General features: G+C 39.0%; 3 protein-coding genes across 3 annotated transcripts; 2 read left to right on the forward strand and 1 right to left on the reverse strand.

Moving 5' to 3' along the window:
- Positions 1-344: 344 nt before the first annotated feature.
- Positions 345-9,759, reverse strand: BDF20DRAFT_914255 (uncharacterized protein; the record flags this gene model as incomplete). The annotated part of the gene is made up of 15 exons (XM_053084163.1): positions 345-612; positions 689-1,634; positions 1,713-2,373; positions 2,457-2,960; positions 3,034-3,341; positions 3,417-3,717; positions 3,803-4,932; positions 5,004-5,166; positions 5,240-6,988; positions 7,068-7,379; positions 7,488-8,460; positions 8,556-9,184; positions 9,263-9,407; positions 9,536-9,597; positions 9,706-9,759. 15 exons carry the CDS (start codon positions 9,757-9,759, stop codon positions 345-347), a joined length of 8,205 nt encoding a protein of 2,734 aa, XP_052934786.1.
- Positions 9,760-11,418: 1,659 nt separating this feature from the next.
- Positions 11,419-14,515, forward strand: BDF20DRAFT_877879 (uncharacterized protein). Its single transcript, XM_053081472.1, has 7 exons — positions 11,419-11,646; positions 11,749-11,793; positions 11,877-12,534; positions 12,663-13,605; positions 13,702-13,872; positions 13,958-14,149; positions 14,241-14,515. The coding sequence occupies exons 1-7, from the start codon at positions 11,502-11,504 to the stop codon at positions 14,373-14,375; spliced, it is 2,289 nt and encodes a 762-aa protein (XP_052934787.1). The 5' UTR covers positions 11,419-11,501; the 3' UTR covers positions 14,376-14,515.
- Positions 14,516-15,551: 1,036 nt separating this feature from the next.
- Positions 15,552-16,971, forward strand: BDF20DRAFT_914257 (uncharacterized protein; the record flags this gene model as incomplete). Its single annotated transcript, XM_053084164.1, has 2 exons — positions 15,552-15,900; positions 15,977-16,971. The coding sequence occupies 2 exons, from the start codon at positions 15,552-15,554 to the stop codon at positions 16,969-16,971; spliced, it is 1,344 nt and encodes a 447-aa protein (XP_052934788.1).
- Between the last annotated feature and the right edge of the window lie 112 nt (positions 16,972-17,083).

Genomic DNA, 17,083 nt, shown 5'->3' on the forward strand with positions numbered 1-17,083 from the left:
CTTGTTACATTGAATATAGACATTCAGTGTAATATGACTAAAAGAGTGTCTTTTATCCTAAAATATGATGATAACTCTCAATTCGATTCAAATAACTGCTGTAAATTTATCTAGTTCAATACTATACGTTATGGAATAAATAAAAGAATTATTGTTATTTCTAATTTAATTTGACATCAACTGTACAAGAGTTAAAATGATGAAAGAGCAACTATTGGAATAAGACATTAGTGCGTATTGTGTATTAATTCTAAACGGGGTCAATAAAATAGGTTTTGTGTGTATAAATAGTAAGATGCGTATATGGAAGAGTTCTGCTATCTCTGGGTTTATAGTATACCAATTTAAGCAATGATCAATTCAATAATTTCACTTGCAAGTTTTGCATTTTGCAAAGTGTTGATTGTTGATGCTCCAAATGTTGGATCACCTAAAGCAGAAAAGCCTATTCTTTCTAGTAAGGCTTTCTGACTGGGTTTCGTCTTTCGAGTTGTTTCGTTGAAGGCAGGATCGGAGCATGCGATAATTAAAATGGACTTGACGGATTCTATAATCTGCTGGTTCGTGCTACTGAGTACAATCTGGTTCATTTTAGGCAAGAGAGTGTCGTACCTATTTTACAGAAGAAAAGGAAAGACGATCAGAGACTGTACAGAGACAGAATGGTTTTGCTATTAAATTAACTTACACGATAGAAAATACTTCAGGCATAGAAGAAGCAGCTTCTGCCAGTAGATTGTATAAGAACAATTTTTCGTTCGTATTTTCAACAATTTGCAGTTGGTTAGCCAACATAGATATCAGTAATAGGGAAGTGGTCTCATCTTCAATCTCTAGTCGATCGAAGACACCTTCAAACGTCGATTTGAGCTTTTCATTCGATTTGTCGAAATCTTCCTCATAAAAGTCGGGATCAGCCAGGCCAGCTAGTCTTAATACCTCCTTTAAGGATTCGTGCTTGACAGCGATAGGTAACAATCCAGCCAAATAACCTAATACTTGTGTGTCTACTACTTGAGCGGTCGAGCCATCGTTATTTGCGTGTTTGGACTCAATATTTAGGAAAGTAGTGAGGCCTTGGAAAATTATTTCTTTAGCGTTATTGTACCGTAATCCTTTCAAGAAAATACTAGCAAGTGAAAATGAGAAGTGGAAATCAAAATTGACACCACAAAGTTGATCGAGTTTGCGGGTAACTTCCGCAATCGGTTCTCTTGCAGCGTTTAAGATATGAACCACACGATTTCCTGTAAAGTATTCATTGGCGTCCAACGCTCTAATAATAGCAAGCAAGAGATCAACTGACATAGCAAAGATATGACCGTTGTTGATTTCAATCAATGCAATCGCAATCCAAAAGAGTGGTAACAAATATCGTGAATCTGGAGGTAAACTCTCGACGATATTTTTCAAACACATCATGATGCTTAACACTAAATTGGGATCGGATTCGTTGAAAATAGCTAAAGCGCCTCTTAACGCAACGAGAATTTGGTATAATAGGTCGTCATCTACTTCTTCTTTACCTAGACAACCAAGGGCGACAAAAGCTTGCGGTTGAATGGCTGGATTGAATTGGAAGGCGGTACTTGCTACAAGACTCATCCATCTAGCTCTCCATGCATTTGCCATGTCTTTAGAAAAGAAAAGAAAATTACATCTCAACATTCCTGATATACTAGTAACCTACTTTTTCTATTTTAATAACTCACCGAATGATGGTGCACTAAGATTGATTACTTCCAATAAATTGTTGATAATGGTTTCTAAAGCAATAAGCGGGAGAGGCTCTGCGGTATCAGTTAATGTTTCTTGTGTGATAGTAAAAGCATTGGCTTGGGGTTTGAGCAACCCAAACAAAAGCCTGTATTTGGTATCCGACATCTCACTAAGGATCAACTGCAATTTCTTCACATTGGCTTCTGGAATAGGCATTGCAGTGCATAACGATTGGATGATATTGATAACAAGGCCATGAACAGATGCTCGAATGATGGTTGGACCGGCACCTACTACAAGAGAAACAATATGGAAAATTTCTGGAGCATAACTTTTTACGGGACCGCGATTATTGAAAGAGAGCATTAAAACGAAACGTATCAATATAGCAATCTCGTTCCAAGCCCAATGCTCGGTTAACGATCTTGTTGGTTTGAATGAAGTTTTTTGTAACACCTTTCTTAAACGAGAAATCACCTTTCCACGAACTGCAATGTTTGAAAGCGTTACGAAGGTGTCAGCCATGGCTTCGGCTTGAGGTGATCCTATGCCATGTTCTATGGCAAATTGAACAAAGGAATCTAAAACTAAATTAAGCACGTCGTCGATTTGTCCGATGCTTTTCCATATTTTTGCTTGTACAAGCTTGTACATCTAGGAGGTAAAGGAAAAACGAGAATATGGTTAATTCAATATTTTCCGAGCTAATACAAAGGCTACTATTTAGTGAATCTTACATCAGTGCGAGCAACTGTCAAGTCGATCAAATTCCTTATCACATCCAAAGTTTTTGTGACATTTTTATCATTATCGATTATCGAACAGCTGTTACAGAATTTTGATAGGTTAGGCAACCATGGTATCATATAATCCAAGCACAAGTAACGTAGAGGTTCACTTGATTTTTGAAAGCCAATAAAGCATTCATTGAGAAATTCTAATGTAAGAGCTGGCTGATTCTGTGCTATCTTCTCGCTGATATCGACTATGAAAGCTGTACTGTTGGCTGGCAAGCAAAGATCTTTGGCATCTAATAGCTGATTACCCACTTCGAAATGGAAAGTAATACTCAAAGCATATAAAAGGTTGTAGGCAGCCAAACGTAGACTAGGATCGTTGCTCCCAATGTTCAGCAAGGCCATGTTGAGTAGTCGACCGGGAACATCATTCGGTCTAATGATTCTTTCTGACACGTTACTTGGCTTAGTCATCTCTACTCTTCTCTTATTGTGTTTTATAGTCTAATTGAAAGAGAAAGGATTGAAGCTCTGGAGCAGCAATTGTCCGTAACAAATAAAAGGGATTGATACTTACGTTAACGATGGCTTCTCTCTTTATAGAACTGAAAAGATGATGAGACTTTCCTTTGTTGTACTTGAAATAAAATTCATTCGCATTTTCTTGATTTCGTGCGTTATTAACAATATTAATATCGTCAATTTCACTTATCAAAAAAACATCATTGATGACAGTGACGACCCCGTACATTATCTCTTGCTTTCGTACCGTCATTACTTGAATGTACTCCGTGCTGACCTTGATTGTAATTGGCGTGTTTACTTTATACTGGGAGACTCTATTTACTGGATGGAATACGTGACATTGTTCGGTATCCAAGGAAGCTATATAAAAGCGTATTTCAGCATATTTGTATAACAGACTCCTTCTAAATATTATAGGTTAAAATTAAACCTTACTTGTTGCTTTCGGCAATCTAAGCTCGTTAGGATTTATGAATTCATAGATTTCCGCAAGAGTTACAGCAAATTTCGTTCGCTTGGCCATTTTATGCAGTAAAGGACGAGGTAGTCTTTTGACAAATCTGCGAAGGTGCGTATTAGGGTTATAAACAATAATATTTGCCAAATTTTCAGACACGTCTGATGGTAAGAGTTGGACAATTTGGCTGACATATTGTGCTGGAATTTCGTTAGCATGAGAGAATAATGTCATATCCAGTACAAGCTCGAAGCTTCTATTGGAAACCTTCTCCATAGCCTATATAATAAAATATATATATTTTCAGAATGAACATGCTATGTTGAAGCAGAAGAAAGGAAATAGAGCATGCAAGAATACATACCTGTAGCATATAATAAACAAGTAGTTCAAAATCGATGGAATCAGCAACGACGTTTCGAGCAATGAAGTAAAATACAGGTCTGTTGAGTTTGGATACACCAGTTTCGTAAAAAATATTCTTTGATACGATAGACTCAACACTTCGATGACTATTACGTCGCATGAACTCTGCGTATAGTTGATTTGCAGCAGCAAAAGTGTAGCTTCTTAAACCATTAAACTCTTGCCTGGAAATCTCTGGCGGTCGTCCTAACTGTGCCATCAAATTAGAGAACTTATCGAATTGTCTTTTCCACATCGTCGCGCTATCCTGATCAGAAAATTGTCTCAGTCTTCTCGTAGTTAATTCTCGCGAAATACGTTCCATATTTTCAAAGAGAACCGTGTGCAAACAGCTGTAATCTTTCTCTTCCATAGGCCTAGCTTCAAATGCTTGATCATAATCATTCGATACGCTCTGCTTATCGGTATCAAAGCTGTCAACTGAAGAAGTGCCGTCGGCTGCTGCTATTACTCCGTTCATCATGAGAGGATTCTTCACATAGGATATTTCACGAAGAAAACTGGTGACTTTATAGATGTTGTTGGTTAAAAAGTCATTCAGAACAATCATGTAAGTTTCTTTCGCGCCAAAAAAGACATTATTCGCGAGATTTTGGATAACTTTGGTAGCGATCAAATGACCACGTTTCATTTCACGCGAAATGGTCATGTTAGCTTTTAGTAGGCCTTCAGATTCAGGTGCAACAATGGCTGGACAGAAAAATCGCAAGAAGATGAACGCGCCAACGGCTGTGTATTTTGCTTCAGGGTATCTTTCACGTACTGCGATTAATATGCAATGACATAATTCTCTGAACGCTCGAGGGGCTTCATTAGCAGATGCGCAAATAGCATTAAGAAATAATTCTGTGGCATCAATCACATTTTGTTTGTTTTTGACTACATCTTCCCCAGGGCCAACCTTGGAAGGGTCTAATTCGAATGTTCTTTCCTCGGGAGGTTTTTCTGCTAGCTTGACGAAAACTGGCTGTAATACTGATCGAACATAATCCGCACCATACTGCTTTGCAAAGACGGATAAGAGTCGAGTGGCTATACTTGTTCGTCTTAACAGTTCGTTTTCACTATCTGTTGAAAGAAGAAGTAAGATACAAACAAAGAAAGGGGAGCTTTCATAAACTTTTTGCCGGATAATTTACCTGTATTTTGAACTTCTCTCTGTATGACAGCTCTTAGCAGAGTAAGAGTTTTTCCGCGGGAAGAAAAACAAGAAAGCAAGGCATTTGCAGCATCCTCAATATCGGATGCAGGACACACTTCGCATAAAGATAATGCAATATTGAGATCATTCGCAACCAGCATCTACAATAAAAGAGAAAGAGGCATCAGTTACAGTGTTTAGAAAAAGTAACAATGCAATGAGCTTCAACTTTACATCAACAAGTTTTTCGTAACGGTCAGTAATGACAGTTTCAGCCAGCGTTTCGAATTCTGTGCCTTGATTGAGAATATTGGTTAAAACCTTCATGAAAGCTGTTCGCATTTGTGAATCATCATGATAGCCCATGGATAAAGAATATTTTAAGCCAGCATCCACATTTGCACTGAGCAAATTTGACATGGCTAGAATCGTACTTTCTTTCAAAGGTGCGAGATACGTCGACATGTTCTCCTTGTTCTTTCCACTTGAGCTACTTGCATTGTCAGGGTATGGACGCGTGCGGTAGGCTGAAGTCGTCTCGTTTTCGCTTTCTGAGTCCTTACAGCGGTTGAGTAACTTTAGGAAAAAAGTAAAGTATTTGAAGAAAATGCGGCTTTTTATAGATGTAGAGTCTGCTTCATGCAACTGATCAGGAGGTTGCAAAGGCAATTGATGGAGTAATGCAACGATGGTGTCGAGACATGCCAAATCCAGTTCTCTATGTAATTTTTCACTCTGGTTGTACTCAAATGTTGAATATTGATTGGACGTGTCTGGTTTTAAGGAGAAATCACTCGTCCATTCAACTGTTATTTCGAGTAGTTTGTTGCGCAAGCGGAACTCCTGTCGTAAAGTAATTTTATCTTTCTTTGCCATGAGAACCTCTGTGAGTTGGCAGAATTTGATTTTAATCTTCAAAGCAGTTTGCCCACTTCCAAGTTTGTTCAAATAACGGGCATACTGGTTAATTAAGCTGCTGAAATCGACTGTAAGGAGATTTTCAGGTGAGTCTTCCATTCGGTCAAGAACCAACTTCAACACACTGATAGCTTGCTCAACAAAGAGTGTGTTGCGAGGATTACAAATAGGATCACCATCAGGACCAAAGTACTTTGATAAGACAGTTTCCATATATCGAAGAAGCATTGGATACAGAGCAGGTGATAAGTCTGTACCTAATATTTCTTTGACCCATTCACGGACAATAACATTTTCACACAACAACAAATCCACCATATCTACAACAAATTTATTGACCATAGCCGAGGACTCTGTTGGAGCAGATATTCTTCGGAGAGTAGAAGAGTCAATAAAGCCGACACGAGGTGTAGGTGGTGATAATGCATTCGTTGTAGTATCTGCCATGAGGCAGATACCACCCAAAGCTGCCAGAAAACCAGTATAGTTTTGCCATTCCGAGGATTTGTCGTCATCAAAGTTGTTTGTCTCCAACATTCTGCTGGGTGGATTTATAGGGGCTGCTTGTCGATTGATTGAAGAGGCGGGGTTTCTAAGCTTATCATGCCATGCTTGTCCGCTACGTTTTGTGTTCAAGGTGTTCGCTATGTTGTTCTCTTGATTATCGTCTTTCAACTCTTCATTTGGTTTCATGATGGTGGGCGTCATATATCTCCATCGTTTATACACTTCTTCCCAAGCGGCTAAATTGCCAGGAGCATAGTGGGTCATCATCCGTAGTAGTTTTCGAATTTGCTTTTGTTGCGATTTTCTGCCTGTGATAATGTTGTTGCTCAACGAGAGTTGTTGATATATTGGTAGGTTTTCCATAAAAATGAGCGTAGATTGATGTGTATCGTCTATTATTTCCGTCAGCTGAGCTTCTGTGCAGATATAGTCAAAACAAGTGATGGCTGAAGTGCATATTTCTATATTTGATGAACATAACAAAACTAATAAAGCAACTTCCAAGGCTATTGCTGATTGTATACGTTCACGAGTATCTGCACCTTGCATTGCCGTATCCTACAAAGAAAAAGTTCATAGGATTAGTCAAGCTACTTCTGTATCTTTACCATCTGGCTCATTCATAACAGTGCCCAACCTGATGCATTTTTAAAAACTCATTTCTACATTCAAACAATCTCTTCAGCAGATCCAATAGGCGCTTTATTCCATCATCCTTTTCTCTATTATCTAATAGCTGTTTTGCTAGTGTAAAAACCACTTGAGATGATATTTTCCAGAAGGACTCCATTGATTGTGAAGGGCTCCATTCTAGTATGTATGCTGGCGTATGAAGCTTGTACAAACACATTGCTGCAGTATCCTTCACCGACTGATTGGGCTCCCTCAAGCAAGTTGTGATGGCAACCAGAACTGCTGCATTTTTTTCTATTCTATCATCCTCATTACCCTAATACATATGTATAAAGATATATATTGTGCGGGAAAAATTCAGTTGTGTCCACGGATTATTCTTTCCCCCACCCTCACCCTTTTTTGTGCTATAGAAAATTCTTACACGAATAGCCAGATTAGGATCTGTTTGATAAAGGCGCAGCATATCAAGCACAAGCTCTAAGCGTTCACTGCTTTGCTCAGAATGAGTATCTTTTTTCGATTTCTTTTCATTGTTAGGGGTATTTATCATTGCTTTGCGTCCTGCCAAATTGTTGTTGTTGCTGTTATTATTACTGCCATTTCCTTCTATTTTAGAGAAATCCTTGCTAGCAAATTCAATAAATGTATCTCGTAATTGACTTGCTAAAGAGTTGTATAGTGCTGTAACAGAGGGATTCCACGGTAATCTATTTTCTTCTGCGGCGATAGCCAAGCATGCTTTAACAAGACTTATTTTGAACAAGGTAGGTGCTCGTTGCTCCAGACATGCTGGAAAGAGACTACGTAGAGCAAAACGAGGATTGAGACGGAACATGGCTGTCAAACAATCTGCCAGAAGTGTACGATGATCAATAATGATACCTAATCCGCTCATTAGGCTGTCTGTAATGAGGGGTTTCTCTGGATCAAAAAGCTGCGTTCGTAGTTCATTCTCTATATCTGCTACTATACGTCGTAAGATAGAGGTCTCTGACTTCGCCACGTAGGTAGCCGCTTTACAAATATCCACGTAACATATGGCTGCTAATTCAGCCATTTTCCCTGGCTTTAATGAATTTTTGAGACTGGCGAGAAACAATGACCTACGAGAGCTGGATGTTCTTTGACTGCTGTTATTATCGTGATTGTTTTGCAAACCATCAGGACATAGAATGAAGAGCATTGTTTGCAATGGCCATAGAATGGCCTTTTTTCTTGTAGTGTCGGCTAATGATAGGCAAATTTCAAAGAGCACATCAGGGCCGCCTTCTAATTTTTTCTGATTTTGACATAATTGCATGAACTCTCCCGGATATGTTTCAATCCATCCCCAAATAGCTCTCCTTAGTATAGCTGCAACTGTCAATTGAGTGGATTTTTTGAGATTTGGAAAGCTAGTACAAAACTCTACATTTTTGAAGTAAAATGATCATGTTCAGCCTTGAATATTTTGGTTCGTTTGTTTATCCATGCTCCCAAAAGATTATACTTGCCTGAAAGTACTGTACTCAATCGTTTTGAATTAAGTGAGCAACATTCTAATAATCTCATTTCAGACGTTTCTGGATTTTCATCTGTAGTTGTAGCCAAATATAAAATACGCATCTTAATCTTTGAAAACACAACGTTCCAATTGCTAGCACTTAAATAAGCGATGACGCGACTACATGCTTTATAAATATCATGAACAATGTCTTCTGAAGCTCGTGATATATTGTTAGGTGTGTAATACTCTGCACGCGTTATTTGCGTGACGTGATTCAAAATTTGGCCATACTCTTTTTCTTCTAAAACAGTAGCCTGATGGATGATACGCGACACGGCATTGATCATTGATTTTGCAATGGACTCATCAAAGGGTGGAGGATCATCCATCTCAATGGTTAAAGGCGCGTCGGAAATCGACCACCGACTATGATGAGTTGAGCTATCTAGGCTGTATATGGATGCTTCATAGGTTCGTTCAATGGTAGAGGATGCTTTGACAGATGCGTTACTGTCTAATTTGACATCCCGAATATACTGCCAATGACGTTGTAAACAAGCTGAAAGCAAGCGTAGAATAAATAATTGTGATTGCAAACTTTTAAAAGGAAGTGGGTCTTCATTTGGGGGTATCTATGAACGCCTATTCAGATCAAGTTCTCTGTTCCCGTTTTTTGTTTCAGAGATAACTTTTTTTTTTTTTTTGGTTACCTTGATGCTGTCTAACAAATTGACTAATGTTACTGTAATTGTCGGTAGTCTAAACTTGGATAACTCAATCAGAGCAGCCACTGTTTGGAATAACGAAAAAGTAATAGATCTTTGATCGTTAATCCCCGCAATTTTTGATACCCCACTTTTTAAACAAAAAAGAAATCTCGTCTTTCACCTCTACAGAGATGGTATGATAGGATAGAAGATTAGCGTTGACTCATGTGATTGAAGCTCACTTTACATGTCACAATGATTTTTGGAATTATTTACGTTTGATTGATTAGTGGATCATTTTCCAAACTTTCTAATTTTTTACCGCTATTGCTCGGTAACTAAAAGAAGCAAAGCAGGGTGGGGGCAGGGTTCAAAGAACAGAAATTGATATGGTTAATCCATACTATTTTGCAGACTACGGTTGTTTGATTTTTTGTAATCATTACCCTGACAAGTATACGATTCACTAAGCAAACGATAAGCTTGGTATCCGGACTCATTAAGTCTTGATAAGATCTAACAATGAGATTCTGCAAATGCTAGTCTCTAATGTTGAAGATTAAGGAAAGTGAAAAAAAAGGGTAGGGGAGCTGCTGAAAACGAATTGAACAAAGAAAGAAACAAGCTTTATGAATTCTGATTTTAGGGAAAACGAAAGTTAACCTTTACTCTATCTTTGGCCAAATATCGGGGCACCAGTACAAATGGCCCTTTTTTTTTTCTATCGGCGGGGTTTCTCCTGTGCAAAAAAAAAGGCACCTTATTTTTTTACGAAAAGAAATAACTTACAAATGTCTTATAAGTTATGTACGAAATATCAAAAAACAGAGGGAGCAAGTTTCATGCTCCTGAATAGGGTGTTTTCAAATACGTCGTGCTTTCTGGTCTTTTAAGTTTTCTACTATCGAAATGATAGCTAGAAGAGACGACAGGCCTATGCAACATTTTTGGTATGTTTAAATGCTAATTGAGAGAAAGAGCCAAGTGGTGATCGTTTACTTTCTAAGTCAATAACACGCTTTCAATGATTCAGTACTTGATTTGTATGAGTCATCCACAGTTATTAATGATCGACGTACTATATTCACTGTATGTAACCAGAAGCATATCCCTTGTGTACATGCTGTACAATGCATAATCTTAACATATTTTCCTCTAAACTAGAACTTTAAATTGTTCTAAAAAATCCCTTGGTTTGAAAATGAACTTGTTACAGTTATGGCTAATTGTTCGGACGACGAAGCTGCCGCGCTTTTCATCATTGGCAGACGTAAATCAGTCCAAGATTGAGTGGACCTGTTCTTTTGCACCTTGTACAACGTACATAACTCGATCTGTTCTCGGGCATAATTGTGACCTTGTCCTATTTATATAGCATTCAGCAACAGACAAATAAACATTCATCTATTCACCGTCAAGTTTGCCTTTTCTTGATTTTTCCGACCATGGTTTCTTTTCTTCAAGGTGAGTTCTATTGAAATGTATAAATCACGTGTCCGGTATTCATGGCAGCAACAACAACAATAACAACAACGGTTTGTTAATCAAGAGCGAATGCTTGTGGTTCTCAGAAGGTAGCTAGCCTATAATGAGAAGAAACATTCATTGTTTATTGTATCTGAATTGAAGATGAGTAGTGTATGTAAGTGAAAGCTTTACAGGCTTAATGAATAAGAAGCAGCATTTCAAAACCTGCGAAGCCTGCGCCGACGTTATGTGGGGGAAGAGGGGCGGGAAAACAACAGCTTGCCAATTTAAATCCGTGCCATCTGAAAGTCCGTAGATAATAGAATTAGATAAGGAGCACCCCCTATATTGATATGATCTCCACGCAATTTCCTTTCTCCTGGTTGGCATAAACAACGTAAACATGAAGAAAGATCAACATTCCTATGGGGTTTTAAAACATCAAGTCTTTATGATTTTTCCATAATGTGTTATTGCTACTACAAACAAACAAGTGAGACAATTCAAAGCCTGTCACTAGGCGCAAGATTAAAAATTGCGGAGGAGGAGAGAAAACACAAAGCCTATACAGATCCCATAGTAAAACCTGTTGTTTCTCCATACAAACGAAAGCAAATAGACATTAGCACCTGGGCTGTTCATTCGGGCTTAAACTATAAGAACAACAAAAATAGAGCAACTATTTTTATCTTTTTCTCTTTTTTCAAAAATATCATTTCCTTTCCCCCTTTTTGCTCTTTTCTTTTCTTTCATTTTCTTCAATATCCAATTTATTATGAGAATAGACTCTCTTGCAACCATCGCCAAAAGAGAAACGTCGACCTTGTGCTCCACGACAGAATGCACCCAGGCCGCAGAATCAATATTAGCAAGTATTGACTTTAATGTTGATCCTTGTTCGGATTTTTATCAATATACTTGTATGTACAGTTCAAAGTTCATTCTCCCTCGAATAACATAAGAGAATTGCATACTAATTTTCTTTTGCTTTGGGGGGGGCTGGTGTGGATATGATGGAAAAGGCGGCAGTTGGTTAAACCAAGCGGTCATTCAACCAGATCGATCATGTAGGTTTGAAGCTGAGAGAGAGGAGACGTGTAAGAAGAAGGTGCAAAGAGAGAGAAACTGATCGTTTGTATTCCAATTCTAGCTGCTGGTACATTGGATAGTGCAAGTGACGTCAACATAGCAGTAATGAAGGAAATCCTTGAGGGCACGTATGATGATGTGTACAAAAACCTTACCAGCAATACCAACGGCTTCCACGTCGAGGACCAAGAAAAAGCAGACAAAGATAATTTTGATACTTTGAAAAATTATTACGACCTCTGCAAGGATTTGGACCGAGCCAATGCTTTAGGTCCAACTCCCATCTATAAAGATGTGGCCACCATCGAAAACGAGCTTACGCCCGAAAAGCAAGAAGAAAACGGAGGCCTAACCAATGCTATTAGTCGAACAATAACTCTTTTGCAGAAACTGGATATTGACAGCTTAAACGTAATGACAGTCGATACAGATGACAAACATCCTGATATGAATATTATTGTATTTGACCAAGTCAAATTAGGCTTGCCATCCAAAGAATATTACGAAAATGAAGATACGCTGAACAAGTATAAGAATGGTTTGACCGATATACTGACAAAAGTGATTGGCCAGTATTCCAATGGAACAGAAGATGATGCAGTGCGTGAGGATGCAAGTGCACAAGTCGGATTTAAGCGATGGTCCGATGATAAAGTGCAAAATGCTGTGGATCGGTTCATCGAATTTGAGAAACAGCTTGCAAAAATAGCCTTGAAAGCGTAAGTATGCCATACGTTGTAAGGGATGAGGAGTGGAGGTTTCAGGGGGGAAAAGAAAGAAGGAAAGAAGCGAGGGATAGACTATATGGCAAAGTAGAAACAAAACATATATTTACATAAATACTTAGCGATGAAATGCAAGACCCTGTTCAATTATATAACCCTATGAAGCTGTCTGAATTCCAAGCACAACACAACAAAATTGATTGGACTTCTATTATCCAGGCACTCTTACCTTCAGAGAGCAATTTGCAGTCATCAGATACCACCGTCATCGTAAGAACGCCTACTTTCTATGATCAGTTAGAAAAACTACTTTCATCCTCCTCCAACGCAGTGAATGCATCGGACGACGAAGAGGAGAAAAGCAATTATACCGTGTCACCACAGACCCTGCAAGAGTATTTTGTCATTACTTATGTCCTTAGTAGAACTTACGCATTAGACGATGCCTCTCGTGCCGCGTTTCGTAAAATGCGTGGCGAGATCGTGAGCGGCACCTCCGTCGAACAGCCACGATGGAGGATGTGTGTTAGTTACACTAGTCAAACGTTCCCAGAATCTTTGGGCCGCTATTACACATTGAACAGATTTGGTAGCGAAGATGAAAGACAAAAAACAGAAGTTTTGTTGACGTCCATCCACGATGCATGGATGCAGAAGCTGGAGAAAGAGATAGATTGGCTTGACGAAACCACAAGAAAGAAAGCTATAGAAAAGGTTCAACTTATCAAACATAAAGTTGCTTACAGTACAGTCACGCCTGATGTTCGTCAACCTGATTCGATCAAAGAGTACAATGATGGACTGTATGTCGACCAGAAGAGCTTCTACGACACAGAAAATGTAAGTGCTATGTGGAATAGCCGAAAGACATGGAATAAGTTTGGACGCAAAGTCGATAAGGATGAATGGTACATGTCGCCGCAGACGGTGAATGCCTATTATTCGCCCAACTCGAATGAGATTGCTATTCCTGCTGGTATCCTGCAATCTCCTCTTTATAACGCTAAGAGTCCAGCCTATTTGAATTACGGTGGTATAGGCTCAGTGATCGGCCATGAATTAACTGTAAAGTGAGCACTCTCTTCAAATGGTAGCTGTAAAAAGTTATTTGTGATGACTGATATGCAATGTTCTATTGGCTTTTTTTTTTTTTGTTTGTAGCATGCATTTGATAGTTCTGGTAGAAAGTATGACGGTAATGGAAACCTTGTAGATTGGTGGACAAATACAACAGCAGCTCAGTTCGACGCAAACAGTCAATGTTATGTTGAACAATACTCTCGGTTCACTGTCTTGGGAGCGGATGGAAAGCCTATCAACGTCAATGGCAAGGTAAGCGTCAAAACTTATTTAGCGCTTGACATCACTCCGCATCAGGTGAACATTTACTGATGGTACAAAAACTTCATATTGTTAGCTGACTTTGGGTGAGAATCTTGCGGACAATGGCGGGCTTTCAGCGGCCTTATCGGCTTACAGAAATGCAACAGCAGGCAAAGAATCAGAGACTCTGCCTGGGCTGGAAAAACTATCGCCTGAAGCGCTTTTCTTTGTCAATTATGGTCGTAACTGGTGCAGAATACAGAGACCAGAAGTGGCTGTCCAAATGGTTCGTATCGCGCATTTATTCAAATTAAGAAAGGGCACTCTGTCTTATCTAATGCTTAATATTGTATTCTTTTGTTTCCTTGCACATCTAGATTTATATAGACCCACATTCACCAACAAGGGCTCGTGTAAATGGTGCCATACAGAACAATCCAGATTTTGCAAAGGCGTTTAACTGCCCGGTGGGTAGTCCAATGAATCCCGAAAAGAAATGCAGCATGTGGTAGGAAGACTATCCTGCACCAATAAACAGTTTGTACTATTTGTTTCTATTTTCTCATCACTTTATAATAAACAATTTGATAACACATCATTCTAAACTTATACATTTTTGACTTTAATAAAACTTGATTTTTTTTTTCACCCCAATTTGTGGAAATGGGTATCATCAATGATATTTTTGACAATAAACATGTGTCAATATTACGACCCGCTCCGTTTGCGCACCTTACAAAGCAATTCGATCATTTAAAAATAAAAGTCATAGGGCGAAAAATGCATATGACATCTTTTGCCTGCTTGATGAAAAGAAACAATCCACTCTTCATGCTCTCTCTCTGTATATGTGATTTTGGTCGATGCCAAACACTTTTGAAAAGCCCCTTCTAACTGCCATCTGCGCTTTTGAATAAAAGATAGTACACATTTTCATTGTCTTTGATGTAGCAAGTTCAAGATGACGATGTTATCGTCTTATGCTATCAAGGAGTAACTACGCCAAATCTAGGCAAAACGGGAACGAACGAGATCAATGATTGCCCAACTCGATAGATAGAAAAATAGAACCAAAACAAAACGGAATGCGTCACCAATAAACGCGCTTACATGAAAGCATAAACCAACATAATAACCTGTTTTTTCCAGATACGAGCCTTTCTCATGGAAAGACGAGGCAAACATGTCTATGATCATTTTTTGGTTTGGCTATCTTCCTATCCAGAAGTGGGGAGGGTTTTCAAGTTCTATTTACCTCCACGTCTTTACGTAAAAAGTCCATGATAGTACAAAAGCATCATTATGAACGAATACGATTGCTATGCATGATGGCTCCAAATCACAGTTCTTTTTTAATTCGATAGAAATCCCAAACAAGTCTCGTTCAACACGATTTACTAACGTTTTTATGTAGTCTAGCATTTTTCCCTTTTTCGAACTATTTCTCATGTTTACCGGACTCAAACTGGCTTATTTTACATGAACAAAGTTATAATATATCACTTACTATGTAATTTGACAGTTATGAAATGATGAAAAATAATAAAGTGACACACCTCATGCTGCGCGTTCGTTATACATGAAATAGATATAAATAGTAGGATAATGGAAAAAGAACTTACATTGGTTTTGATCTCTTTTAAATATCAAGATATACCCTATTCCCCGTTGTTGAAAAGAGAAAAAAAATGTACAAATACTATTATACGCCTCACGAGAATAGTCTTGGCGATGCTCATAACAATAGTTCTGGCATGCGTCCTCATGACGAACAAGTATTAACAGTAGAAGAGGATGAAAATTACTTTAGCGTGCATCAAAAATACATCAAGATAACACCTAGCCGAAACCATAGCTATCGCCCTATGGCTAACTCTGCTACAGCACCTATGAGTTTCATGGGTCACTCTTCCTTTTCAGCCTTATCCACATCACTGCCTACGGTCTATTACTCCTCGCCTTCCCCTATGCCCTCCTCTTGCCCATCAAATCTATCACTTCAGCATCTTTATGATGATATATTGAGCTTTACCAGTGGTAAATAGAGCAATGTTATTTGTATTGGTAAGGAAATAGAATAGAAAGCTCATGTTGTATGTCTCTTTTCCTGTAGACAGCCATTACGATTTGGACTTTACTCACACGGATGCATCAGTGACGGATGATCCAATGAATGATCCATACTTTATGGCTTTCTTGTCCTCGTTACCGTCAAGCAACGACGAGACTACCGTACCTCCGACGACGACGGCGACGACCACAACGCCGACGACAACGCCGCATTCTACCGCTAACACGACTCAGATGATGGCCATGAGCCCAACCTCTTTACAGCAGCCAGCAGCCGTGACACAACAAACGATGCTTCTCCTTCCTCATCTTGAGCAAAAACAGAACCAAGAGGATCAGGCAATGCATAGCTCTGAGGAACAACAGCCGAAATCAACGAATAGTTTGAGCAGAAAGAAGAAAAAACCAATGAAACGCAAACCGGCCCATCACCATAGCTCAGACGTTTCGACAAGCACTACGAATGCAACGACCAAGCGTCAGGATAAGACGACGACGACGACGACAAAGAGTCATCACCATCACCCTAGCCATTCTAGTAATAAGCTAGGGCAATGTGAGCATCCAAAACACGTCCTTTACCGACAAGAAAAACATACATTTGCAACGAATCGAACCGATTCTATGATACTAAAAACGATACCCAGAAGAGGCCGACCGCCGAAAGGAGCTAAACTCATGTCTGAGTTGCTGTTGACCACAAGTCCCATGGATAGCAGTGGCAGTGGGGGTGGCGATGGCGACTCCCCTACGTTGCCATCTTCGTTGCCCAACCATGGTACGGGCATCATCTACCACAATTATTACCATTATCCGATTGTCGAACTCACGGTTCGGCCCTTGCCAAAAAGATTAGAAGCTGTGGTCGGCAAATCCAACATTAAAGTATGCCTCACTTGTCTAAAACGTTCTGATATGGATCCTGATTATTTAAAGAGTTCACTTTATGTGGGGCCTCAACAACAACATCATCATCATCATCAGCAACATCACTATGGCAGTGGCTTCAATAGAAAGAAGAGAACGAAAACCACGTGATGATCAGAGGGAGGGGGGGTCTAACATTATACTATCTTTATGTTTTTCGACTGGATTGCCCTTTCTATAATGTTGGATCTTCGTTATATAATATAGTATGCTATTTTTTTAA

Source organism: Mycotypha africana, assembly GCF_025528875.1.
Source record: "Mycotypha africana strain NRRL 2978 chromosome Unknown BDF20scaffold_7, whole genome shotgun sequence".
In the NCBI taxonomy this organism is placed as follows: domain Eukaryota; kingdom Fungi; phylum Mucoromycota; class Mucoromycetes; order Mucorales; family Mycotyphaceae; genus Mycotypha; species Mycotypha africana.

Excerpts from the sequence above, each read along its gene's own strand:
- BDF20DRAFT_877879 (XM_053081472.1), top strand. The coding sequence starts at position 11,502 with ATGAGAATAGACTCTCTTGCAACCATCGCCAAAAGAGAAACGTCGACC. Across the intron at positions 13,606-13,701 it reads TGATCGGCCATGAATTAACT|CATGCATTTGATAGTTCTGG; the intron begins GTAAAGTGAGCA and ends TTTTGTTTGTAG. Across the intron at positions 14,150-14,240 it reads CAGAAGTGGCTGTCCAAATG|ATTTATATAGACCCACATTC; the intron begins GTTCGTATCGCG and ends TTGCACATCTAG.